This window comes from Strongyloides ratti, scaffold srae_chrx_scaffold0000002 (genome assembly GCF_001040885.1).
Source record: "Strongyloides ratti genome assembly S_ratti_ED321, scaffold srae_chrx_scaffold0000002".
Classification (NCBI taxonomy): Eukaryota; Metazoa; Nematoda; class Chromadorea; order Rhabditida; family Strongyloididae; genus Strongyloides; species Strongyloides ratti.
Window position 1 is genome coordinate 85,422 of NW_020171510.1, and position 27,329 is coordinate 112,750.

General features: G+C 18.5%; 8 protein-coding genes across 8 annotated transcripts; 4 read left to right on the forward strand and 4 right to left on the reverse strand.

Moving 5' to 3' along the window:
* Window positions 1–302: 302 nt before the first annotated feature.
* Window positions 303–1,787, forward strand: SRAE_X000101600 (Hypothetical protein; the record flags this gene model as incomplete). The annotated part of the gene is made up of 2 exons (XM_024645696.1): window positions 303–1,337; window positions 1,389–1,787. 2 exons carry the CDS (start codon window positions 303–305, stop codon window positions 1,785–1,787), a joined length of 1,434 nt encoding a protein of 477 aa, XP_024498476.1.
* Window positions 1,788–3,507: 1,720 nt separating this feature from the next.
* Window positions 3,508–4,529, reverse strand: SRAE_X000101700 (Hypothetical protein; the record flags this gene model as incomplete). The annotated part of the gene is made up of 2 exons (XM_024645807.1): window positions 3,508–3,603; window positions 3,645–4,529. The coding sequence occupies 2 exons, from the start codon at window positions 4,527–4,529 to the stop codon at window positions 3,508–3,510; spliced, it is 981 nt and encodes a 326-aa protein (XP_024498477.1).
* A 2,147-nt stretch (window positions 4,530–6,676) lies between these two features.
* On the reverse strand, window positions 6,677–7,656 carry SRAE_X000101800 (Hypothetical protein; the record flags this gene model as incomplete). The annotated part of the gene is made up of 3 exons (XM_024645918.1): window positions 6,677–6,751; window positions 6,800–7,261; window positions 7,300–7,656. 3 exons carry the CDS (start codon window positions 7,654–7,656, stop codon window positions 6,677–6,679), a joined length of 894 nt encoding a protein of 297 aa, XP_024498478.1.
* A 2,186-nt stretch (window positions 7,657–9,842) lies between these two features.
* Window positions 9,843–11,933, forward strand: SRAE_X000101900 (Dihydroxyacetone phosphate acyltransferase; the record flags this gene model as incomplete). The annotated part of the gene is made up of 1 exon (XM_024646029.1): window positions 9,843–11,933. One exon carries the CDS (start codon window positions 9,843–9,845, stop codon window positions 11,931–11,933), a length of 2,091 nt encoding a protein of 696 aa, XP_024498479.1.
* A 219-nt stretch (window positions 11,934–12,152) lies between these two features.
* On the reverse strand, window positions 12,153–13,865 carry SRAE_X000102000 (Tyrosine aminotransferase; the record flags this gene model as incomplete). Its single annotated transcript, XM_024646140.1, has 3 exons — window positions 12,153–12,803; window positions 13,102–13,746; window positions 13,788–13,865. 3 exons carry the CDS (start codon window positions 13,863–13,865, stop codon window positions 12,153–12,155), a joined length of 1,374 nt encoding a protein of 457 aa, XP_024498480.1.
* A 3,537-nt stretch (window positions 13,866–17,402) lies between these two features.
* Window positions 17,403–17,939, reverse strand: SRAE_X000102100 (Hypothetical protein; the record flags this gene model as incomplete). The annotated part of the gene is made up of 2 exons (XM_024646252.1): window positions 17,403–17,674; window positions 17,741–17,939. 2 exons carry the CDS (start codon window positions 17,937–17,939, stop codon window positions 17,403–17,405), a joined length of 471 nt encoding a protein of 156 aa, XP_024498481.1.
* Window positions 17,940–21,287: 3,348 nt separating this feature from the next.
* On the forward strand, window positions 21,288–23,247 carry SRAE_X000102200 (Hypothetical protein; the record flags this gene model as incomplete). Its single annotated transcript, XM_024646363.1, has 4 exons — window positions 21,288–21,930; window positions 21,982–22,211; window positions 22,278–22,431; window positions 22,511–23,247. The coding sequence occupies 4 exons, from the start codon at window positions 21,288–21,290 to the stop codon at window positions 23,245–23,247; spliced, it is 1,764 nt and encodes a 587-aa protein (XP_024498482.1).
* Window positions 23,248–24,635: 1,388 nt separating this feature from the next.
* SRAE_X000102300 (Excitatory amino acid transporter 2) lies at window positions 24,636–26,455 on the forward strand (the record flags this gene model as incomplete). Its single annotated transcript, XM_024646474.1, has 3 exons — window positions 24,636–24,917; window positions 25,003–25,430; window positions 25,486–26,455. The coding sequence occupies 3 exons, from the start codon at window positions 24,636–24,638 to the stop codon at window positions 26,453–26,455; spliced, it is 1,680 nt and encodes a 559-aa protein (XP_024498483.1).
* Between the last annotated feature and the right edge of the window lie 874 nt (window positions 26,456–27,329).

Sequence of the window (27,329 nt, forward strand, 5' to 3'; positions counted from 1 at the left end):
TATATTAAAAAATTTTTTTTGTTACATTAAAAATTGATAAGTAAAATATCATCCATTGACTATTTTTTGGTAACAAATTTTTTAAACCTTCAGTGATCTTTAATATTAAGTTTTAATTTGCCATAATAATAAACATTTTATCTAAATAATTGTTAATTAATATTTTTTTTTAGATTATTTGTAATATAATTTTTATTTATTTCATATTATCTTTTATACATTGTGATACACTATTCGATAAAGTATATAAACATTTTTTTAAAAATATAATTACATTTAAAATGATTAATTTTATTTCTAGAATGTTTCCTGAACAACAATTTTTAGAAAAATATTACACAACTGAAACTTTTCTAAAAGTATGTTATGCTGTTAGTGTTGATATGCCTGATATAGATAAAAAAAATAAAATATTATTTGAAAAAATTAGTGAATGTTTTTATCAATGTAGAGAAAAAAAAATTAATTTTGATGCAACTGTAGTTTTAAAGGATTGTAAAGATGGAATTTCTTATTTACTTTTCTCAAAAAAAGTATCATCTTCTGTAAAATCATATCTTTTAAACATTATTTTTGAAAGTTTATTAATGACCAAAAGGCAAAATAGAGTTTATGAATGTACTAGTATTACATTATTTGAAGGATTCATTAATTGTATCTTTAAAGATAAAATTTTTTTGAATAATATTAGTGATTTTACAATTTTAAATAACACTGAAATTACTAACATATCTGATGACGAATTTTTATTGAAATGTTATATCGCTATTATTGGAACATTTTTTAAAAAAAATCGCAATGTTTTTTCATTTAAATATAAAAACAGTACCTTTTTTGATGTTTTAAAATTTTATGTCAACAATTTTGAACGTTTTGTTGCTGCTTTAATAAATTATGAATATGATAGTATAGATGGTAATACGACAATTAATTCTATTATAGACTATGATATAAATTTTAAAGAAAAAAATATTAATACAAATGAAGGACAATTAGAAAATGAAAATATTAATTATGAACATATTAATATAATGAATAAACGTAAATCTGTAATTTTAGAGTTATATGCTGAATATATTGCAATTGTTAATGAAATTTTAGATGATTTTCTTGTTAGATATCTAACATCAGATCATTCAGAATATATTGTTAAAATAGGACTTCTTTACAAATTTTTTGATAAATTAACAAATCTTGGGAAAATAGTTAGAAAATATAATGAAACTAGTAAAAAAGAAAAAAATTTAATAACAATAACTAATATTAAGAAAATTATATTTAGTGCAATTAAAGTATCATCTGCTTTTATGTCAAAATTTTCAATTACATTAGAATTTGTAAGTAACTGTTAACAAAATATCTTTTTCTAATAATTTATTTTTTTTAAGGATGATTTTAATGAAATGACTAGATTATGGTATGACTTTTTTTCCAATGACATAACAAAAAATAATTTCAATCTTGAATCACTTATTAAAAATGAAAAATCACTATTAAAATGTGCTTTTTTTAATGAATCAATAGTTGAAGTTTCTTCTAGATTTTTACCTGTTAGACGTTTGATGGAAAAAAAACCACCTATAGAAATATTATCTTCAAAAGATGAAGATTTTAGCAAAGAAATGGAAACAGAGAGTAAAAATGTTCTTGCAATTAAAAAATATCTTTTTGATTTAAAAGAATGGCAAGAAAATGAAATGAACAAAATAGATGAAATTTCAAAAAATGAATTTTATTTAAATACTATAATTTATGATGGTAAATGTTCTATTTGGGAAGAAAAATAATTTAATTTTTTTTTTATTTTATTATAAAAAAATAGATTAAAAATTTTATTAAACAATAGCATTGTATTTTAAAATCGCCATTATTATATTAAAAACATAATAATATTTTATCATATAATTAAACATTATTTTTTATATAAGTCTTTTATTATGTCTATACACATACATTTATATGTGGTCTTTTACTTTAATATATTTTAATAGTTGTACATACATATCACAAGAAATTTATAAATTGCAGGATGTTAACATTTATTCATTTTATTTTATTCTTTTATATACAATAAATATAGCAATTATAAAACAATTATTTTGTATAAAATATTTTTTTTTTATTAAAAAAAATTTTTTAATTATAAAACTTATAAAATTACTTCATATATTTAATTAATTAAAAATTATTTTTAAATTTAAATTTCTTCGTTTATTTGAATAATCAAAAATAAACTAAAATTAATGTGTAATGATGCATCAATGAATAATATTTCTAGTAATGTTAAATTATAAAGATTTAATTTGAATAACTAAAATTTTAGTAAGAAAATGATAATATACCATTTATATTTTTTTTTACCACTTACAAAAATATCATTACGTATATAATCTTTTCTGAAAGAAATTTATTACACATATAATTTATAAAAAAAAGTATCAAATTATCAATTTTTTTATCAAGTTTTTATTTCATTTTTATTTCATAATTATAAGTTTTATAACAGGTAATATTTTTGTCAATATTAAATAAACTTAATCAAAAGAAAAAATACAACAAATTTTATTTTTTATGATAAAAAAATGTGTTTAGCAATAAAAAAATTTATTTTATATTAACACCTAATATATTCAAAAATGTTTATTAATAATAAATAAATAGTTAAGTTGTAATAATAAAAAAAAATAACATTTTTGAAAAAGATGTTATGAAATAAAACATGTTTAATGTAAAATCCCCATAATATAAGATAAATTATGACAAAATTTTCTACTATTATTATTAATATACGTTTTAAAGCATTTCTTTTATACCTTTTATTACTACAAATTATTATGCAAACTTTCAAACTTTACAAAACTTAAAACAATAGTTTAAAAAAATTTCAATAAAATTTGTTCTTTACAAAGACAAATTTAAATAATAAATATCATGCTTTGTATTAATATAAAACAAAGAAAAATATTTATGAATGGGATAAATTTAAAATAAAACACAATAACTTCATATTGTAAATAAACCATTTATACAATAAATCTCTCAATTGAAAAGATAAATTTTTAATGAAATGTAATTTACTTTTAAATTTCTATTAGCATAAATTAACTTTTAATAAAAAATTAGTAAAACGCTATGTTAGCGTATCAATATATCCACATAAAAGAGAGCATAATTATAATTTTTTTTTGTTAAATATTTAAAAAAAAAACTTTTAATTATTTTGATAAAATGTATCTAGTAATTTCAATATATTATTTATTTTAATAAGTCAATTTAAAAAAAATTTATTTATCCAATATTATTATAAACTTATTAAAAGTAGTATATAAGTTATATAAAAAAAAAGTAAATTATTTGTTACGAATTAAATTTACGAAGTTTTAAGCATTAAAAATTTTTGAAAATTTGCATTAAGTTGTCATTGAAAAGAGTAAATTTTTTTTTGAAATTTTGTTAATTGGATATAAAGAAAAACAGTTAAATGAATATCTTTTATTTTTGATTATCTTATATTTCATTGTTTTCTTTTTCAATAGTTTTTGTGTCAATACACATACGGTTTATAAAAGTTGACCAATTTTGATGAATAATTTGAAAATCCATCTAAAAAAATATAAGTATTATGGTCATAAAAATAAACTTACACTTTTTTCATGATTTTTAACTAAATTAGTTATACCACATACAAATAGATAAAACTTTCTTAAATTTATAGTTGTTACACCATCATAAATACCTTTTTTAGATATTTTATAAGAAAATTCATCATCCATAATAAATAACAATTTTGTTGTTATTTTTGTCATAATAGAAATATAATTAGACATTACAAGATCATCTTGAAATGTTTCATAGTTAGAATATGACATTAAAGCTGGTAATAACATATCAAAAACATTATTCTCTATTTTATTTAATTTGTCAAATTCTGTAGTGTATCGATAATGTTTTAAATGATCATCACCCATTCTATTAATTATAGACATCATTATATCATAAAAAATATGGATCATTGAATTAAAATTTTCTAAATCTTTTGGTAATTCATCGTAAGTATGCCCTTTAGCTAAATTATCATATGCATATTTTACACTTAATCTAAATATAGATTCTGTATTATCTAATGGTTGAAAAATATAATCAGAATCTCTTGGACATTTTCCATATCCATATAATAATCCATTTTCTAAAAGTAATTTTATTAAATGATCATTTTTTAATGTATACGATTGTTTCTTATTAATTTCTGTAGCAAGTGATCCCATAAATTTAATGACAGCTTTTCGTAAATTAAAAGAAATGTCACTACTTAAAATTGTATAAAGATAACCTTCAATACTTTCTAACAACTCAGGAGCATTAAATTTTTCACACTCAAATGGATCACTAAGTAACTGGTTCATGTAAATAAAACCTTGAACCATATTAGACATTTCTTTTTTATATGTCCCATTAATAAATGTAAAAGCAAAACTACGAATTGTATCTTCAGAAGCAATAGCTGATAGAAGACTAAATTTGTGGGACATAATTTATCTAAAATATATAATTAAATATACATTAAATAAAAATACTTTAAAATAAAATAAAAATATAAGTTAAAATAAGTTTAATTATTTTTTAAACAATTATAATTGTATTATATTAATTAGAATAAAAAACAATAAAAAAAAATGATACAATTATTTTAATATCAATAATAATGATAATGATAATATATTATATTATATTTATTATTAATAAGAAATAAATTTTAAAAAATAAACAATTATATCTTTATAATATAAATAGTATACGTGTACAATATAATAACTTATAATGTAAAGTAAAGCTATAATTTTTTAAAATAATTAAAAGGTATATACTTTAAATATATATAATGAGAAATAAAAAATTTTTATAATTAAGAATAAAAATTTATATTTTTGAAAAATTTAAAAAACGATTAAAAATTACAATAATAAAGATGTATACTTTAAACAACAAAATGCTTAAATTTGAAAATATATTTAATAATTACAAATTTTCCCCCTAATAATATATTTTGTTAGAAAAAAAAAAATTTTTTTTTGTCTTTATAAAAATGGGTGTTATAAAAAGTTGACATACAAAAAGTAATTAAACATCTTAATTAAATATTTATTAGAGGATTTTATAAAAAGTTTATACAATGATTGTATTTTAAATAAATGATTATATGTTTATACATAAATATCTTATCATAAAATGTTGAATGTTTATATATCATGTTAGCTCATTTTTTTTTTACTAAAATGTTTTTAATAAATTTATCTTAGAAAAATTTAACTATATGATAATTTGATTGTAAAAAGGTTTTATTCTCATGTAATAAAAAAAAAATAATTTCCTAATCTTTTAATTATTATATAATAAAACATATGGATTGGTTAAACAAATAAAATTATTTAATAATATTGAGATACCAAAAATAAATAAAGTATAAAATATTATAGTAACCAAATGTTTTTTTAGTCTCAAAATAATCATTGTTATTTTTATTATTTAAAAAGAATTAAAAATTTAATAAAAAAGTAAATAAGTTATGTTAAATAAATTTTTTATTTATTTATTTTTAATAATAAAATATAACTTGAGAAAGAAAATAATTAAACGAAACATTTAATTAAACATTAATTTGTATTTTAAAAATAATTTTCAATAGGACACAAAAAATATTATTATAAAAAGAAAATAAATTATAGTATAAATAAAGGAATAATAAATTTTCCTCATCAACATTTCTAACAATCTTACCATCAAAGTAAAGCATTGTTTCATTGTTATATTTACAGATACCACCAACGAATTTGAATTGAACAATTGTCGTAAGACAAACTAATATAATAATAAACAAGAATATTTTAAATATCTCATTCAAGAATGGACAATTGAATGATATTAATATGATAATAAAAATATAATTATTTCATAGTAAACCATCAATTAAATAAGGAAAAAAATAAAATAAGACTGCTATATTTAATAAAAGTAATGTTAAGGTAAAAGTACAATTTGGAGGACATTACTTTATTTAATAATAATCATGTAAAATAACTAACTGAAATAGATTTTTTGATAAGAAATAATAGATTTTATTTAAAATAATTAGTAAAATAAGTACCAGTAGCAAAAATTTATCTTAATAAATAATTTTATATAAAATAAAATCAATTAAAATAATTATTTTTAATTATATCTTACTAGCTAAAAAATGGGTTAAAAAAATTGGATATTTAAAAATTAAATAATTTAAAAAAGTCATATTAGAATATAATAGTTATAAACATACAAATATTAAAAAAATTTAAAAATCATATAAATTTTGTAATATTATTTATCTTAAAAAATAAAAAAAATTTTTAATTGTTAAAAAAAGGTAATCATAATATATAATTTTTTATAATTTTATAAAATATTAAAAAGAGAATTAAATTTTTTTAAAAGTACTCTTAGTGAACAACTGTTTTGTCAATGATTTATATATATCGTTATAAAAATTAACTCTATCTTAGTGATTTATTTTAAATTTTCAATGATTTATTTCTATGAATTTAATGGTATAATTATATTTTTTATTAATAAAAAAATAATTATGATAAAAAAAATATTTAAAAATCACATTATTATTATTATTATATGGAAATTATTTTATTAATTATACGCAATTGACATTTATTTTTTCCAATTCTTTTTGAAATTTATAAGAATTTTTAATCTTAAGTAAACTTATCTAAAAATAAAATAAAAATTTAACAAAAAAAAATAGCTTATAAATTACCTCTTTCTTTAATTCAACTATCTCTTTTTTAATAATAAATAATTTCTTATTACTTTTATATGGTAATTCAGATAGATAAATTGACAATTCAACTCTTTGATTAGTTAATTTATCAATTTTTTTTTCCCAAATACTTTTTTCATTATGCCATTTAGATGTTAGTTGATTAATTATTTCTTCTTGATTATTCATAAATTTTTCAAAGATATTTTGTATTTCTTCAATGTATTTTAAACGTTTTTCTTGAAAATATTCTTTATAATAATTAAGTAGAAATTTTTTACCTTCTTCATTAATTCTAATAATATCTTTTTCATACATTTTTACTAATTTAAACCATTTTTCTCGTAAATGTAACCATTCACTTATACATTTTTCCATAATTTCATCATTACTTTTCCATAAACTTTTATCAACCAAATTACATGATATTTTTATACCTTCTGATAACTGATGATTACACTTAAAAAAAAAGTAATTAGTATAAAATAAAAAATTACATTTTTTTCAATATCAATTAATTTCAAAATATGCCATTTTAATTCATCAAATTTATTTTTACATTCATCTGCTGTTGTTGCTTTTCGAAGTTTTATCATCATTTCATTTACTGATTTTTTTTCCTCTTCAATTGCTTGATTAATAATATCTTGTGAACACGACTTTTTTAAATCTTCTAAATTTTCAATTTGTTTTTTAAATAATTTTATATATGATTCTTTTGTTATTTTTAATGAATCTTGTGTTATATTAACATGATTAGCTATATCTTGAAATTTTTCACGAAGATTTAAAAAATTCCAAATAAAATTATAATTTTGAATATTTTTTTCAATATCATCATCATAATTGTTCATTTTATTACTTATAGTTTAGATAAATATAGCAATATTTGAAGTAATAATACATTATACCAAATAATATTTTATATAACAAAATATTTCATATAATATTTGTATATTCAAAAATTATTAATCCTTCAATTACCTTTCTATTTTATATGATTTCAAAAACTTTTTGAAGTAAGAAAATAAGAAAATTATTATGTAAATATAAATACATTTAATATATATATATATATATAAATATTTATAAAATATATTTATAGACATTATGTTGTTCATAATGAAATGCATTATTTTCAAAACAAATTGTTAGCAACTGGATTTAATTAATAATTAGCTATGTTTTAATAAAACTAACCATTTGATTAGATTTCTATAGATTTCCCTTTTACAATGATATAAGAAATATACCAAAAGTAGAAGTTTGTTATTTTTATATTTTTGTTAAATATTATAACATATAAACAAAAAATCCGTATCATTTTTTTATATGAATACAAAAAAAGAACAAATGCCTTAAGATTTACAGAAGATATTAATAATATTTTTGACAAGAACTTTTTGAATATTATAACTATTCAAAAATGATTCAAAATATTTAAGAAAGAGAATAAGAATCTTGAAAATGAAGATTGAGAGAGATCAAGTTTGGTCGTTAATAATAAAGAGTTAAAAAACTTTATTGAATCCGATTTAAAACAGACAGTAAGAGAATTATTAGAATTCTTTGAAGTTTTAAAATCTAGTGTCTTTTAACCATTTGAAAAAAATTGAGAAGTCAAAAAAGCTAGACAAACGAGTATCTTACAAGTAGAATGAAAACTAAAAAAATCATCGTTTTGAAGTTGTATTTTTTTTGAGAAAGAAAAATTACTCATTTTTAGAGTACATTGTAATTTCAATGAAAAAAGGATCATTATGACAATATAAATGTAATGAACATTATTAGACAAAGATGGAGCTTCAAAACAGTTTCCAAAGCTTCAATTAACCACAAAAAATGTTACAGTTACTGTTTAATTTTCATCTGAATGATTAATCTATTAATTTTATAAAAGCTGTTAAACTATTTAATCAAAATTATAATGTGTATAATAACAAAAATCATAAAAAATTACTACAAAACAGGTTTTTTTAATAAATTTAAAAAATATAAATTTACTTTAAGGCAAAATTTATTCCTATGTTTCATACAAAAACACTTTTAAAATTAAATAAGATAAATTATGAAATCTTTCTTTATATAGTCTATTTTCCAAACTTTGCCTCAAAAAATTTTTATTTTTTAAAACACTTGAATTAATCATTAAAGAATAAGGTCTTTAAAAACAAAAAAAAACAGCAAAATAGCTCTTTAAAAATTTTATTGTTTTTAGAAACACAAATTTTTTTTATAATTAAAATATATAATTTTTTGTTGAAAAATTTGTATTGTTTTAGATAGTCATTTTATCTAATAAAAAATTTTATTTTTTTACTTAGTTATGTACGTTTCAAAATTTTATAAAAAAAGATAATGCATTTCATTTTGGACAAGCTAATATATTGTATATCCATATTATAAACAGTTATTGTTAAATATTTTGTACAAAATAATTTAATATATAAGTAATTTACTGATATATTTAAGAGGTAATAATTTATATATATTTTTCTTATCTTACATCATATCATTTCTTTTACTCTATAACTTATAACGCAAATGATATCTTATCATAAAATAAATATATATGCAAATATAAAAAAGAATAGACATCTTAACTATGAGGTGATCTCATTTTGTTAAAAAAAAATTTTTTTTTTTATATATAAATATTTAAAATAAAATTACTGTATATAATTAGCTATTAATTTTTATTTACATTTCTTGTTAATTATATTTTAAATTATAAATAGATATAAATTATTAATAACTATGTATATATATAAAAAAAAAATGATAACTTAATATGTAGATTAAATTTTTGTTAGATAAAATGATACTTTTTCTTTTATCTCTTTTTAATATTATTTAAGTTTATATTTATAAAAGTAATTTTATAGTACTTTTTAATTTTATTACATTTTTCTTATTAACAATCATATAAATTTTATAAATATTTTCTTCTTTTTTAAATATATATATATATATTTTTTTTCTATTATTTTATTCTAAATTTGATTTTTCTTAAAATTTATATATAAATACTTTTATTAGTATGGAAAATAATGAAAAATTTAAAAAAGAATATATAAATATTTTGGAAATTTTAAGAAATAATGGAGGACCTTTTAATTGGATATGGAAGAAAAGAAATTTTTCTACTTATAGTGATAAATTTTACCAAACTAAAGTTGGAAAAGATAAAATTATTAAAAATATTATAGAATCAGAAAATGTTTCAAATGTTATAAATGAAATATGTAAAGAAAAAAATATTAAAATTGAAAATGTTAAAATTGAAGCATATGAAATATTAATAAATATGAAAGAAAATTTTAATATTTATGTAACTCGTATTGTTGGATATAGTTTTATGAAAATTTTTAATAATGTTCTTAAAGGTGTTTATATTAATAGTAAGGAAATAGAAGAAATTAAAAAACTTATCAAAAGTCATCCTATTGTTTTTATGCCAACACATAAAAGTTACCTTGATTTTTTATTATTATCAATTATTTGTTATGATCAAGATTTAACATTACCTGCAATAGCTGCTGGTATGGATTTTCAAAATTCATTTTTAATTGGTGAAACATTAAGATTATGTGGAGCATTTTATCTTAAAAGAACATTTGGTAAAGATAAATTATATTGGAGTATCTTTTCAGAATATGTTAAAACATTTATTCATTATCCTGATAAACCTTTTGAATTTTTTGTTGAAGGTACTCGTTCACGAACACAAAAATCACTTTTTCCAAAGTATGGACTTTTTCAAATGGTTATTGAACCATTTTTAAAAAATGATGTTTATGATATACAAATTATTCCTGTTTCAATAAATTATGATCGCATTATGGAAGAAATTTTATATGGTTATGAACTTTTAGGTTTCCCAAAACCAAAAGAATCAACATCAAGTTTAATTAAATCAAGATCTATATTAAATGAATCATATGGTAATGTTTATATGACATTTGGTAAATCTATATCTATAAGAAATTGTTTTAATAATAAAATTAATCGTATCAATATATCATCTTTACCAAAATTATATACTAACTTTGGTAATAATACTAAATATCAAATAAAAAAACTTGCTCATATTATTATTAAAAAACACAATGAAAATTCAATAACAACAATATTTCCAATTATTACATTTACAATTATGCAAATATTAAAAAAAAATGACTCTTCAGTATGTACTAAAATATTATATGAAGATTTATATGAAAATGTTTTAATGTACTATAATTTATTAAAACAGCTTAATATTAATATAATATTTGAAAAAGATTCATTAGATTCAGAGATACGTTATCAATTATTTTTACACAAAAATTTATTTGTAAAAATAACAATGGATATATTTGAAAGAAAATCTTTTGAAATTTCATTATCAAATTTTGATATTGATAAAAAAGTTCAAGTTAAAAAAATAATTCCTGATAATAGTGTTGTTTATATTATATTACAAAATTATACAAATCAACTTTTGCATCATTTTATTGATATTATTATCTTTGGAATAATTTTTATAGAAAATGATAATTATATGGGTAATGGTGGATTGTATGAAAATATTTATGAAGACTATGTAAAGATTAAAAAACTTTTTAGATATGAATTTGTATATATTATTGATGAAGAAAAAGTAGATTTTGAAAAAACTATATTAAAATTAATTAAATTACAAATTATTAAAAAAGACAGTAATAATATAATTAAAATAATTAATATTAAATTAATTCAAACGTTGACAAAATTAATTGAATCATTTATTGATGGATATATATTGTTAACAAAAATAATTAAACAAATATCTGGACAATTTATTAATGAAAAAGAACTTTTATCATTAGTTCAATTACAAATTGGAAAAGAAATAAGGTATAATAACTATAAATTTATTCAAAATATTAATACTGATTTTATAAAGAATGTTATTAGTACATTAAAATACCAACATATTTTAGTTAAGTATTCGTATGAAAAAGAAGAATTATTATCTATTAATAATTATCAAATTACTAAGTTAATAAATTTTTTTGGTAAGATATTTGTGTCATATACAAATAAGAAAAAAGATATTTATTTAGAAGATTGTTATGGATCAAATAATTTTATTTCATCTAAAATTTAAAAAAAAAAAAATTTAAATGTACATTATGTTTTGTTAAAATAATTTTCTTTATTTTTATTACATTAATATTTTTATTTGTTTATTTTACTTTAAAAAAATTAGAAAAATATAAGAAATTTATTTAATTATAAAATTAATATGGCTATGTATAAAAAAGGGTTGATTTATATACTAATATTTTATGCTTATTATTTGATAATTTAATTAATTAAATCATTATCATAATGCATTTTCAGTTAATCTTTTTTCTTTATTACCTAACTCTTTACATTTTTTTAAACGTCTATCTTTACAAAATATTGCTATTCTTTGAATTGCTTGTTTTGACAGTGATTCAGGATATGTTAAAACAACTCTAAACCAATATGGTGTACCAAAAGCACCACCTGGAAGACAATAAACACTTTGTTGTTTAATTAAATCTTTTAAAAATTCCATATCATCACCATATGTGTATGAATCAATTTTAACCATCATATACATTGCACCATTCGACATAATTGGTGTTAAACCTGGAATTTCATTAAAACCATCAAGGAATAATTTTGCATTATTTTCAATTATTTTTCTAGATTCTTCAAAATATGTTGAAGGTGTTTCTTTTAATATTTTTGGTAAAGCACCTTGTATTAAAGCACATGGACCAACAATTTTCTGTGTTAAACTTATCATTCCTTTTCTAACATGTTCTAAAACACCATAACGATCATGAATTATTATCCATCCTAATCTCCATCCTGGAATCATATATCTTTTAGCAATACCATCACAACTAATAACTGGTACTTTAGGTGTTAATGTAGCAATATTTTTAAATGTTGCACCATTAAATGTTAAATTTCCATATATTTCATCAGCAATAATAACAATCTACAAAAAAAAATGTATGTATATATATATATAATCAATTATAAACGTGTTAATATATATTATTTTTTCATTAACAAAAATAATTAATTGTTTTTTTTTTGCGATATAAATAAATATTCACTACGTTTATAAATATGTCTAATAATAAATATATCTATTTTTAGTAAATTATTTAATTATATACAAGCGTGACATTTAGATCATTGTGCAATAAAACACGTTTTCAATGATTTTTAAAAATTATAACTTTTATAGTATTAAAATAAAAAAATTTCTGTTTTTTACGTATATTACTTACTTTATGTTTAAATGCTATTTCTAAAATTTTTTTAAGATCATTTTCCTCAAGAACAATACCAACTGGATTTGATGGATTATTTATAATAATTGCTTTTGTTCTTTTATCAATAATAGATTCCATTTGATTATAATCTATTTTTTCACTTCCACCAAGTATTAAATTATATGAACGGTCTTCAATACCAAGAGGATGCATAAGAGTTGTATATAATGGAAATCCTGGTTTTGGTACTAAAATATTATCCCCTTTATTTGCAATACTTTCAATAGCTATTTGTAAAGCATGTGAACATCCACTCGTTAGAATAACATCATCAACTGTTATTTGTGCTTCTGGATGATTAAAAGTATCAACAACAGCTTGACGTGATTGAATAAATCCAACACTTGGTCCATAACCATCATAATTATTTGATAATAAAGCTTCTTGAACACTTTCAATGGCAACTTTTGGTGGTGGAAGATTTCCAATTAATGTTGGATCACCAAGATTAAGTTTTATTGGTTTTAATTTGGGATTTGGTTTAATTGATAAAGCTTCAACAAATGATCTAACAGGATTTACAGTATTTTGAGCAAATGTTGATGGTTTTAATGGCACCCATTTATTAATTACTTGTTGTGGTTGACTTGGAGTAGGAACCTTTAAGAAGAATGATAATATATAATCAAAATTCTACTTACTGGTAAACTTTTGCCTTTCTCACCAATAATTTTATCACATGTTGCTGCATTTAAAACTGGTGCTTCAAGTTTTCCCATTTCTTTAAAATATACCAATTTTAGAAATAGTTAAAAATATTATTAAGTGATAATAATAAATATTATGATGATGGATAATGTAATATCAAACTATATTATAGTAAGAAACAATTATTTGTTAAGTTAAAATAAATAAAATTTACTTCAGACCAGTCTATAAATACTTTCATTAATTCATGTCAATTTATAATAACTCCTCCTACAGTAAAACATCATCATCATCAATGAAACGATTTCTTATTTCAATGCAATAATTGAATAAATCGAGACATATACATACATTTTATTACTCCTATCTATCATAAAATGTACTGGTTAAAAAAAAAAAATTTTTTTTTACATATTAAAAATTTGTCAAGGATCGTTGATTTTCTTTTTTTTATATCACATTACTTAAGAAACAAGAATATTTTAATATGTATTTTTTTTATCACTAGTAATGGTACATATTAGATAGATAGCACATATTTAAAAATGTGACCAAAAAAAAAAGGTTAAAAATAGAAACATTAAAAAATAGGTGGTAATTGTTAATTTTTAAAGTAATTAAAATATCAAATAATATTAATTAATATCTTTGATACATCAAATAAAAATAATTTAATTATAATATATAATGGCAAAGAGTTACTAATATGGTAGTAAAAAAAATTATTTTTGATTAATTTTTGTCCAAAAGAAATTTTTTTTACCAGACACTAAAGAAGGAAGGTGTAATATTTAATATGAAAAAGTACTAATTAATAAGATTAAATAAAATAAGAAAAAAGAGAGAGTAAGAGAGAAAGAATGTATATGCTCATGCAAATTAAAATATTTCTAATTTCATTGAAATATTAAAAATTTTTCTAAAACTTTTGATCAGTTAAAATATAAATTAACTATAGTATATATTTATTATATAAGTAGAAATTTTTTTAATATTTTAATTAAAATTATATAAATATTTTTAATAAAAATGATTAATTAATTGGTTACAGGTTAAAAGTTGATATATTTTTATTAATTTTATTATCAAGAAATATAATAAATTTATTTTGTAAGAATGATGCAATAAAAATTATAGCGGTTTTTTTTATGATTTTTTATTTTGTTATATTAAACCATAAAAGAAGAAATAATAATTGTAAATCTTGTATAGTTTAGTGATTTATAATTATATTATATTATATCAGATTATCTTAAAAATATTATTATAAATTTTGTTCTATAATTGATCTTATCATCATTTTATAAAATGTGATTTAGTATTGTAAAAAGTTTTTGTGGTTTAATATTTCATTGATATAGTAATATATAAATTTGTAAAAAAAAAGTTTTATCTTATTATTACATGAACTATTAAAAAAAAAAAATTTTATAAAAGATAATGGCAAAAAAACCGGTATTATGAAAAATTATGTGTGTTGAAATTGTTGTACTTCATATATAACGTGATTTTAGTATTTTTATATAGTTAATTAACAAATTTAGGATTAAAATTTTCATATCTTTCTTAAGTTGTTATTTGTAAAAAAGCGGAAGTTAAATATTAAATATACGTGTGTGATAATTAAACTATAAATCTGACGCAATAATTATATTTTTACGATCAAGATATAAATTTATCATCTATCTAACTATAAATGGTTCTTTAAAGCACAAAATAATAAAACTTTATAATTTATTATTCTAAAAGTTAATGATATTTTTCGTAAAGGTAAAATAAAAATCTTGTTTCTTGTTTATTAATAATTTAAAAAGCACATGAATGTTCTTAATTTTAAAATATTTTTAATTTTAAATATGATAATTATTTCTAATAATAAATATAATAATAATTTTTTAATTGTTAGTTCATTAATTTTTTTTATAACTATATATTGACAGGACAAAAATATGCCACGTGATAATAAGATAAATTTTATATTACACAATTACTAGATTAATTAAATTTAGATTTTTGATAAATAACCAAGTCACGTTGCATCAATTTATAACTTGAATAATTTTCTACTGATAATAAAAAATTTTTACAGTTTTTTTATATGTTTTTCATTGAATATAATAATATGGTATTTAATAGTATAATTTATTACCGTATAAAAATAATTATTATTTCAATGCAATGAAATATTTTCATAGAAAAAAAATTTTTTGGATAGTCATAGTAATAAACTATTTTTTAAATACGTGTTTAACTAATTTTTTTTGCTTAAAAGTCGAACAAAATTTGGTTTTAATTAATTCATCTATAAAGAAAATGAAAGTGCATATTTTAATAAATTAAACTTTGGATCAAATATTTTCTCTTGTGTTTGGTGTTTTAAATTTGGTATAGGTAAATTGATGAGCAAAAATAAAATATATATAATGTTAAATAAAAATAATATTTACAAAGTATAAACATATCATTTTAATTTTGTCAAATGTTTTTTATAATCAAAGGTTGTTTTTTTTTAAATTCTACTAACACTATATTAAAACTTATTTAACAAATTATGTATAATTACTCAAATGATGTTTTGTAATTTAAATGATACATAGATAATTATGTTCTTTTTGGATATTTTATATTACAATAAACAAAAACAGATGTTTGGAGCTAAATTTATTATTTTAATATATTATTAATATAAAATGATGTAAATTGATAACATTTTAATATGTTATATCAGAAAAGTCTTACTATTGTAATATTATTAATGATAAAAAATTTTCTTTTCCTTCATTATAATAAAGTTTAAACATATTTACAAGGAAAAAAGTATCTTTAAAAAAAATACTCTTTAGAAATTATAATTCTGAATAAATATCTTTTTTAAATAATAATATTATTTTTACAACATCATTAAAAAAGAAATTTCCAAGTAAAATTAAAATACTTGAAAAATTATATATTCTTTTTCATGGTACTAAATAAACTTAAAGATACAAATGATGTATTACAAATATTCAGAAATATATTATGATAGAATAAAAATGTAAAAAATTTTTTTTATTTATTTCAATACTTATATTTAAAAACATTTTTTACATTTAATTACAATTTTTGCTATTTTAAATTTTGTTTCAAATATTAATATAATTCAAAAGTTTTAATTTTATGATATAAAAATTAAAAGTTATTTATCAATTTTTTTATTTTATATATAAATTAACAAAGTACTTTAAAAGAGTTCTTCAATCAATTTTTTCTTTTATCATTTAAAAGATAGTAAAACAAATTATATAAATTAAAATTTATATGTGTTAAGATTGAAATTTTTTTTTCATATTTTATATAATATTTTAACAGCTTAGATAAACATATGTATAGTTCTAAAAATATTCATATTTTATAAATTAAATTAATTGAAAAATAATTTTAATTTGTTAATATAAAACATTTATATAAATATAGTTATTTTTTTTAAATCAAAAACAAATAGTCATTTGAACAGAAAAATTTTTTTTTATTTACAAAAATAAAATGAAAAAAGATAAACTTTTAACATATAAACATTTTAAAATAAAAATATTTTGCTTATAAATAATATTGATATATAAATATTGTTATTATCCACAAATGGTACAACATTCATTAAAAAATTCAGAAAATTCAGCTTGACCTTCACCATCTTCAATAAATTTTTCTGTTGTCAATCGAAGTTTAAGTCTTTTCTTTTCTGATAAAAATTGTGAAAATCCTTTAAATACTTTCATTGTTCCAATAACATTAAACATTCTTCCGAATGTTGTTAATAAAACACGTAATATACATGGTGGAGTTGTAAAAATTTTTACCTTTAATTCTTTAGCAATTGTTTCATTCATAGCACTTAGCATTCCTAAAAAAAAATATAAATATTATTTTTTAAATTTAATTTAACTATATAAAAGTAAAAAAGTCATACCGTATTCAATAAATTTTTTGTCTATTGTATCTTGTATCATTGTCTCTTCAATTTCTGTTCTTAGATAGTTTAAGACACACCCAAATACATTAAGAACAATACCAAATATTATATTTAACCATATGTTATTTTTTATAGCTCGAACTTTTTCATTTTCATAATATGTACTCATTATAACTCGACGTGATTTCTCTTTCATTGATTGTTTTTTGTTATAATGTCTTAGTTTTTTTGCATTAACCATTTTATTTAAATAATAAAAAAATTTAAAAAAGAAAAAAATTGATAAAAAAAAAAGTAAAAATTAGTTATACATAAAAAAGATAGTTGATTTGAATCTTTTATTGAAAAATGACATATATTAGAAGAAAAAACATTGCTTTAAAAAAAAATAGTATTTGTAAATTATTAATATATAAAACAGCGTAGTCAGATTATCCATTATTTTTTAACATTTTTGAGCTAACAATTTTTATGTTTCATCTTTTATAAAGATTATGATTTTAGCAAATCTTCTCAATTTGTGTATGTTAAGAAGATTATCTGTTTTTACTTTAAAATTCTCATTCCTAAAATAAAATTTTTTTTTAACAAAATATTCTTAAGTACATTATTTTATTAAAGTATATTTTAAAGTTAAATATAATTATTGATAGTTATAATTTTTGTTATACGTGATAAGTGTCTTCAATTTGCCAGGTACTATTATAACGTGAGATGATTGATTATATTAATTTAATTTAATTTAATTTTATTAAATTAATAATTATAAAAAAAAAAATAAAATAAACTTTGTTATTATAGTAGAAGATTAGAAGATGAAAAGTAATATGATTTTAGATGAGAGAAAATTATAATGATATACATCCCAACTGAATAAAAATACATATATCATTCAATTGTCATATGTAGTGTCATGTTCTTAACCAACTTATAATTACAATGACAAATTATCTTCTTTATCTTGCTTCCTTTATTTTATTCAATTTTTACAACTATCTTCTGAACTTTATTTTATATTAGCGGCTTCTTTCATAATTTTTATAATATTAAATATATGTGATGTCTCCAAACAACAGTATTCTTTTGTATATATATTTTGGTAAATAAAAGAAATACCAATTTATGTATTCTTATGAAATGATATATTATGATAACCATATCAGTTAACTTGATATTATATGAAGAAGAAAAAAAATAAAGTATAGAAAAGAAATAAATACATTTATTCTTCTAAAAATGAATTGTCGCAATAAGCTTTTATTCTTCTTAATATTAGTGTTAAAGATATACATATATATTATAATATATATAAGACAAATTATATATTTCTTGAATATTCGGTAATCTTTTGTTAATATCCTTTGTCAAAATATTATAATCACCAGAAACCATTTTAGTTAAAAGATATATGAAAAATGTTATAAAAAGTTTACCCTCTTATCAAAATAAGGATTTTTAAATTCTTAATAAGCTTATTATGTTGACAAACTAAATACTTTAAATGTTGAAAAGATAATATAAGACATTTAAAATATTAATAAAACAATAAGATTTTAATGTCATTTACTATTAATCATTATATATCATATAAATATTACATGTAAAGATATTATAATCATATGAAATTATATTATATTTCTTTACCCCCTACTTTATAAAAATTTTTATAAAAGTTAAAAGTTTGATGATATTTTCTTCAACTTGATAAAATTTTCTATTTTAAAAAATTTTTACACAAAAATTGTTTCATATACACACATCATTATTATTATTATTATAAATAAAAAGCACATAATATGAACATTACAATTATATATATTTTTTGAATAATGATGATGTGAAAGAATTTTTATATCTACATTATTTACTTTTTCATATCTATTCTTTTTTAAATATTATAAAAATGCCACCATTACTTTATATATAATAAATAATTTCTATTAAAATCTTTTTTAAATCATATTTTAATAATTTATTTTATATTTTTCAAATAAAAAAATTTTATATATCACTACAAAATATATTTTTGTTCATTTATTTTGGTAATATAATTTCTTTTTAAATTTCCTTTTATCAATAAAAGTAATATTTTTAGAGGTTGTACTTAAAATAAGTGTAATGTAATGTTTTTATAAGAATTTAAATGTTTTTTTTTCTTCCTATTTTCTATAATCTATTTTAACAAAAGTACTTTAGAATATTTTATTATTTCTATTTATGTACAAAATTTCATTTCTTATATACTGTTAAACTTCTATAGACTATCAATTGTTTTTTTTTTTTAATCAGATTTTAATAGTTCAAATTTAAATAATAAAGAATAAGTAACATATATATATATAATAAAAATTATATTTTTGTCTTTCTTATTACTTACAGTTTATATATTTTTTAATTTTTTTTTTCAATCAATCTAATAAATTATCAATTTAAGTTATTTTATTTTTTTTTTTAAATTATATATAAGAAATTATAAATTTTTTCAAGATAACATTATTCGTCTATTCTTATTGTTATTATATCCATTTTATTTTATTTAATATAACCTATAATTTATATGTTCCTATTCATATATCCCATTATTACAATATATTTATATAATTTACAAATCAAAAAAAAAAGATTATATTATTTACTTTAACTATTGGCAAGGATAATTTTTCAAAAGACATCATTATTTGAAAATAACATCTTAGAAAGTACATTTAATGATACAACTAAGTCATTCTATTGTAAGAGAATTGTTAAATACATATATTTATGTATATATTTTTTAAATTTAAAAAGTAGAAAAACTTTTTTTACTCTTCAGATAATTTGAAATGATACACTATTTTTATAAGATTAATGTAACTAAAAAAATTCAGATTTTTAGAATAAAAAAAAATTACATTCTAAAAAAATCTATTTTTTTTATTATGTTGAATTCTAATATTTTATATGGTAATTTCTTTTATTATTTTATTTATAAATAAAAAGATAAATATCCTTATTTATGTATTTATTGTTATTTTCTTTTACTACCAAAAATATATTTAAATATATGTTGTCAAAATAAAACTTTTATTCTTACCAATGATGATGAGATTGTATTTAAAAAGGAAGTTAAAAAAATAAAAAAAAATTTTTTTGATAACTATTATTTGTAACTAATGTGTAACACCAAAAAAAAAACTTCAAAAGTTTTAATGGTGACGGAATACACCATACCATTTATATAAATACATATTTATATTTTAAGTTTTATTTATATCTATTTTCTTTATATTCTACGCTTCACTTCTTTTATCTTCACGTTTTATCATTTATCTTTTTTGAGTAGTAATCAGTATGACTCTATTTACAATACATTTTTTTTTTATTGTTATCTTCCCGATAAAATATAGGAGAAAAGGGTTACTTGAATGAGTGAAAAGAAACAATATGTTATTTAAGAAATTTAATACTTTTCTTATAAGATTAAAAAAAAAACAACATTGTTATTGTTTTAAACAAAAATCTTTGTACATTTTATTATCACATTCTAATCTTTTTTAGGTCCCAAATGAATATTAAAAAGTATTATCCTACAATCTCATTATTTTTACCTATATTATATATTTTTTGGTTTATCATATTAAAAATATCATGTACCTCAACATTAGGAAAAGGTAAAGCATGCAAACAAGAAAATATTTATCAATATGCTAAAAATTACTCAACACCTGATTTAATATTTTATGGTTTAACAAGTGATTGTCAAATATTTTTTACAACACTTGTTAATATAGACAAAATAAATGATCTTAAAGTTGATCATAAACATCAACATTGTTCACCATATTATACAAAACTTCATATTGTTAATTATCTTGGACAATTATCAATACTTGTTACAACTTTAAGACATGGAAATAATTTTTGTACAATGAATATAGAATTTCCTGCTGTTGAATTTTATACATCACCTATATTATTTACATATTCATTAATGTCATCATTACCATTTTTTGCATGTTCTTCATTACCATTAGATTCTGGCTTTTTATTACAACCATCACAGTCATATATAGATCCAAGAATATCAGATGTTATACATTTTATTGGAAAAAATACAACATCTAAAGAGATTATAGAGTTACAATTTAAAATAACTCCAGAGGGATATCTTGTTAGACATAAACAAACACATGCTACAGATATTTTCGGTATCTTAAAATTTCATTAAATTTTTTTTATTATTAATATTAATTTTTTAGGAAAACGTCAACAAAGAGTTTTAGTTACTGTAGATAGGAGGACAGGTTTATTATATCATATTGGTGATGCAGAATCAATTAATTTATATGGTACATGTTCACTTGATCCACAAACATTACCAATTGGTCAACATCATTTAGAAAATAATATATATAGTCTTGCTGATAAATATTCTAAAGTTGATTCATTATCTGTAGATGAAAAAACAATAATGCTTGGTATTCAAAAGGTAATAAATTTATGGAATTAAAAATATGACTACATATAAATTATATATTTTTTTTATTTTTTTTAGTCTAGAGATATTCAAAAGACAAGACTTCTTATTGGGCATTTAAAAGAACGTATTAATTTTAAGTGTTTTATAAGCTTACCATATTTAGCTCATGTTGGTATGATATCAAAACGAACAATTGATAAATTGAATGATGGTCATATATTAACATTAGGCATGTTTTATTGTTTTAATATTTTTTAAATATATATATTTTGACTGGCATTGATATATTACCTTTTATTTTTTTTTAGAAATGGAATTAAAAGAAAAACAAAAAGAATTAGAATTAAGAATAGAAGAAGAAAAGTATAGAGATTTAAATAATACGGTTAAAGTTAAAACATTATATTTACCAAATAAAGAAAAAAATATTGATAATAAAAAGATAAGAATAGAAAATAATGATAAAAAGATGTTTCAAACTACAACTTCTTTTACTCCTTCTTCAATAACAACAAAAATGACACCAAAAATAAAGATGACAACAAATGAATATAATAAAGAATCATTAATAAATGATAAAGAAGAGGATGGTGAAGAAGATTTGACATTAAAAATGGAAAAAAATTTACATAATAATATAAAATTAATGGAGAAAAATAATGATGAATTAAAAGATTTATTTTATGAAAAAGAATCAAAAGATAATATGATACCTGAATTTGATTTTACAAATGAAACAAATTCAAATGACAATAATGTAGAATATTTTACCAAAGATGATGAAGAGAAAGAATCATATAGTTTACCAACAGACAGTTCAAATTTATTAGATGTGTCAATTTCTAATGATGGAAATAATAATAAAGACCCATATTACTCAGAGATAACAGATATTTCTTTTGTTAACACATCAAAAAAAAATTCATCACTCATAAGTAACAAAAGTTCATCACTATCATTGTTGGTTTATGTCAAAAATCACTTTATATCCTTTTTTATAACAGTTTCTATAATTATACTGACAGTTTCTTTTACTATCATGTAAAAATGATGATGATGTCTATATTTGATTTTAACATAACTCTTTTTAAAAATAAGTATTTATAGTTTTATGTAAAGTTTGGATTATTTTACAAAAAAAAAAATACAACCAAATGTGTTAACATATAGTTATAATAAAAAACTTAGTAGAAATGTATATACAATAATATATGTATTATAAATAATGATGTATCTACCATTCCCAAAATAAATATAATGGTGTTTAAAAGCCAAAACATTATTTTTTTTTTTCACCTCATTAGTTATAAAGTAAAAAGACAAAAAAAAAAGAATTAAGTTTTTTTTAGTTGAAAAAAAAGAAAGACAAAAGAAAATAAAATGGTTTGGAATTGTAAACTAAAAGAACTTTATGTATATTTACCCAGTGAAAAAAGAAAATTATATACATATTATATATTATTATTTTCTTAAATAAAAAAAAATATATTTATGTAAACTTACTATAAATAAAAATTTATCTAAAATATATATGTGTATTAATATAAATTTGTAATATTAACACAAAATTATTACAATTTTATTCATATCTAACTATATGTATAAATAATAGTAATGACGATTTTTACTACAAAAGATATCAAAATAAAATTTAGTATTAATAATCATATATAGATATAAAATGGTAAACAATATAGAAATAATATTATTTATTAAGCTTCTTTTCATAATCAAATTTCTTTTTTATATATATATACTTATATATATATATATATATATATATATACTTGATAGAGAAAAATAATACAAGAAGCATTTTTAAAATCAGAGATTATCATAAATTGATAAGTAAAAATTTAATGAATATTAAAAAGTACTGATGACGACAATTGGTACAGTTATTGTATTAATAGAAGTATAATAACAATTATCTTAAACGAGGAATTACAATGAATATAATTATTAATATGTTACGGGATAATTTATTACTATCATAACATTTTGAAAATAAAAAATTTATTAATAAACATATTTTTAATAAAAATTATTCACAAATAATTTATATTTCTGTCATCTTTTTTTTATTTATTTTTTTTTAATAATCAATTTTACTTAAAATTTTTATTAATTTAATTAAATTTTTTATATATATAGTTATTTATATTTATGTTTTATTTAATATTTGTTTTAAATATTATTATTATCATTTATTTACTTTTATATAAATATATTTTTATCAAATGTTATGTATCATTTTCATTAGAATCATATGAAATTAATATAATCTTATAATATTATAGTAGTTGATAGTTTATTACATTTTTACCTCCAATCAACCTATTAATTCAGTTTTTATATATATAAAAAAAACATTTTTATTTTATTTCTAAAAATTGATTGAAATCAAAAAAAACATAAAAATAAAGTATCAAAATGACAAATAAAAAAGATTTACTTCTTGTTTTAACAATAGAATCTGTTGTTATTGGAGTAGTATTAGGTTTCATTATCCGTCCATTTAATCCTAGTAATGATTTAATTCAATTAATTGGTTTTCCTGGAGAAATTTTTATGCAAATTGTTGAAATGATGATTTTACCATTAATTATTTCATCTGTTATCTCAGCATTATCGCAAATTGCTTTTAAAGATGCAACAAAGATAGGACTTATAACTGTTTTTTATTACATGACAACAACTTTTTTATCAACTGTGGTATGTTTACAAAAAAAAATAATAAATTTGTTTTATTTTAAATTAATAAATAATCATTTTTTTTCTTTTAAATATGAAATATTAGATCGGTATATTAATTGTTTCCTCAATACATCCTGGTGATCCAACATTAATACATAGTTTTGGTGAAGGTACTCTTGATGATACAGAATTATCACCATTAGATACTTTTCTTGATCAAATAAGAAATATGTTTCCTGAAAATATTATACAAGCAACATTTCAACAAGTACAAACAGAATATATTGAAGTTAAAACAAGAATTCACAAAGTTTCTGGTGTTAATGAAACAGAAGTAAGTAATTTTACTGAACCAGTTGTTATGAAACCAACATTAAAATATACCAATGAAATGAATGTTCTAGGATTAATTGTATTTTGTTCAGGTTTTGGTGTTATTCTTAGTATTTTAGGTGAACAAGCTCGTTTAATGATAAATTTTTTTGTTGTTCTTGATGCTATTATTATGAGATGGATTTCAGCATTAATGTGGTATGTTTAATTTAAAAAAAAATGAATAAATAATTTAATAAAATATTTTTTTAAGGTGTTATCCTATTGGTATATTATCATTAGTATGTAAAAATATTGTTGATATAGATAATTTAACAGAAACAGCACAAGCATTAGCTATGTATGTTGTTACAGTAATATGTGGCTTAATGATTCATTCATTATTGACATTACCATTATTATATTTTCTTGTTACAAGAGAATCCCCATTTGCTTTTATGACTGGAATGTTACAAGCTATAGCAACAGCATTTGGAACAGCATCTAGTGGTGCTACTTTACCAGTAACATTTAGAAGTATGGAAGATAATTTAAAAATAGATAGAAGAATTACAAGATTTGTATTACCACTAGGTGCAACAATAACTATGGATGGAACAGCACTTTATGAAGCTGTTGCTGTTATCTTTATAGCACAACTTCATGCAATAAAATTATCTGTTTTTGATTTATTAACAATTAGTATAACAACAACTGTTGCATCAATTGGATCAGGATCAGTTCCAGCAGGTTTAGATACAATTAAAATTGTCTTAACAACAGTAGGCTTACCATCAAGAGATATTGGACTTTTAATGACAGTTGATTGGTTATTAGATAGAATTCGTACAAGTGTTAATGTATTAGGTGATGGTTTTGGTGCTGGTATTATTCATCATATGGTTAAAGATAATCTACAACAATCAGATGAGGATATCCTGTGCAAACAAATAAAATCAAATCCATCATTATTAGATGATGTACCATCTCAAATTATAACAATACCAAATAATAATACACCATCAGTTATGGAACCACAACAAGAAATAAAAGAACAAAATTTAGAAAATAAAAATAATAGGAAAGAAGGAAATACAAATACTCATCAACCATTGGGACATAGAATATCAAGATCAGCGTCAGATTATATATTTAAAAATAATACAGATCATTTGAAGGAACATTCAAAAAACGAACAAGAAAAATTAGCTTTATTAGTGGGTAATAAAGAATTTACTGTATAGTAAAATAAAATTATATATTATAAATAGATAATAGTTTATATTTTAAATATTCTTTTATTTTTTCTTTTTTTAAAAATTTCAATAAGTGATTTTATAGATATTAGTTCTTCATCATTCATAACACAAATAATTTTTAAACGTTCTATTAATTCGTATTTTCTTATAAAAATATTAGGAAATATCCATATACGATAATGTTTTAAAGTAATAATATAGCAAATAGTGAATATTACAATTCGAACTAATAAATAAAAAATTTAAATAATTTAATTAAAAAAATATTTTAACTTACTAAAAGAAAATTTTATAAAATACCATAAAATATAAGAAACTGTTTTGTTTATAAATCGTAATATAGGCATTATACCTGTAGGTAGCATAGGAAACAATAAAAATAATACAAAATAAAAGCAATAAATTTTAAAAAAAAATTTTCCTTCATTGCTTTTATTAATAAATGTATGAAGACTACTCATAATACCACGATACCTGAATAAACGCATTTTTCTAAACACAACTACAATATATATATAATTTTTTTGTTAATTAAAAAAAAACTTTTTATTATAAAAAAATTGTACTATAAAATTCTATTTTATATAAATAATAGATTATACTATAAATATTTAATAAAGTTTTAGTAAATTTCAACCGAAAAATGTATATTAAATTATATATTTAACAATACATGAAAATAAATTTTTAGATAATTCTTAAAGATAAAATGAAATACGACTTTGTCTTTCTAAATCAAAAAAAGGACATTATAAATAAATTTTCTTTTTATTATAATCGTTATATATATATGTAGATAGATAAAAATCTTTTTTGATTTTATAATGTCAAAGAAATTAAATATAAAACATTTATTTTC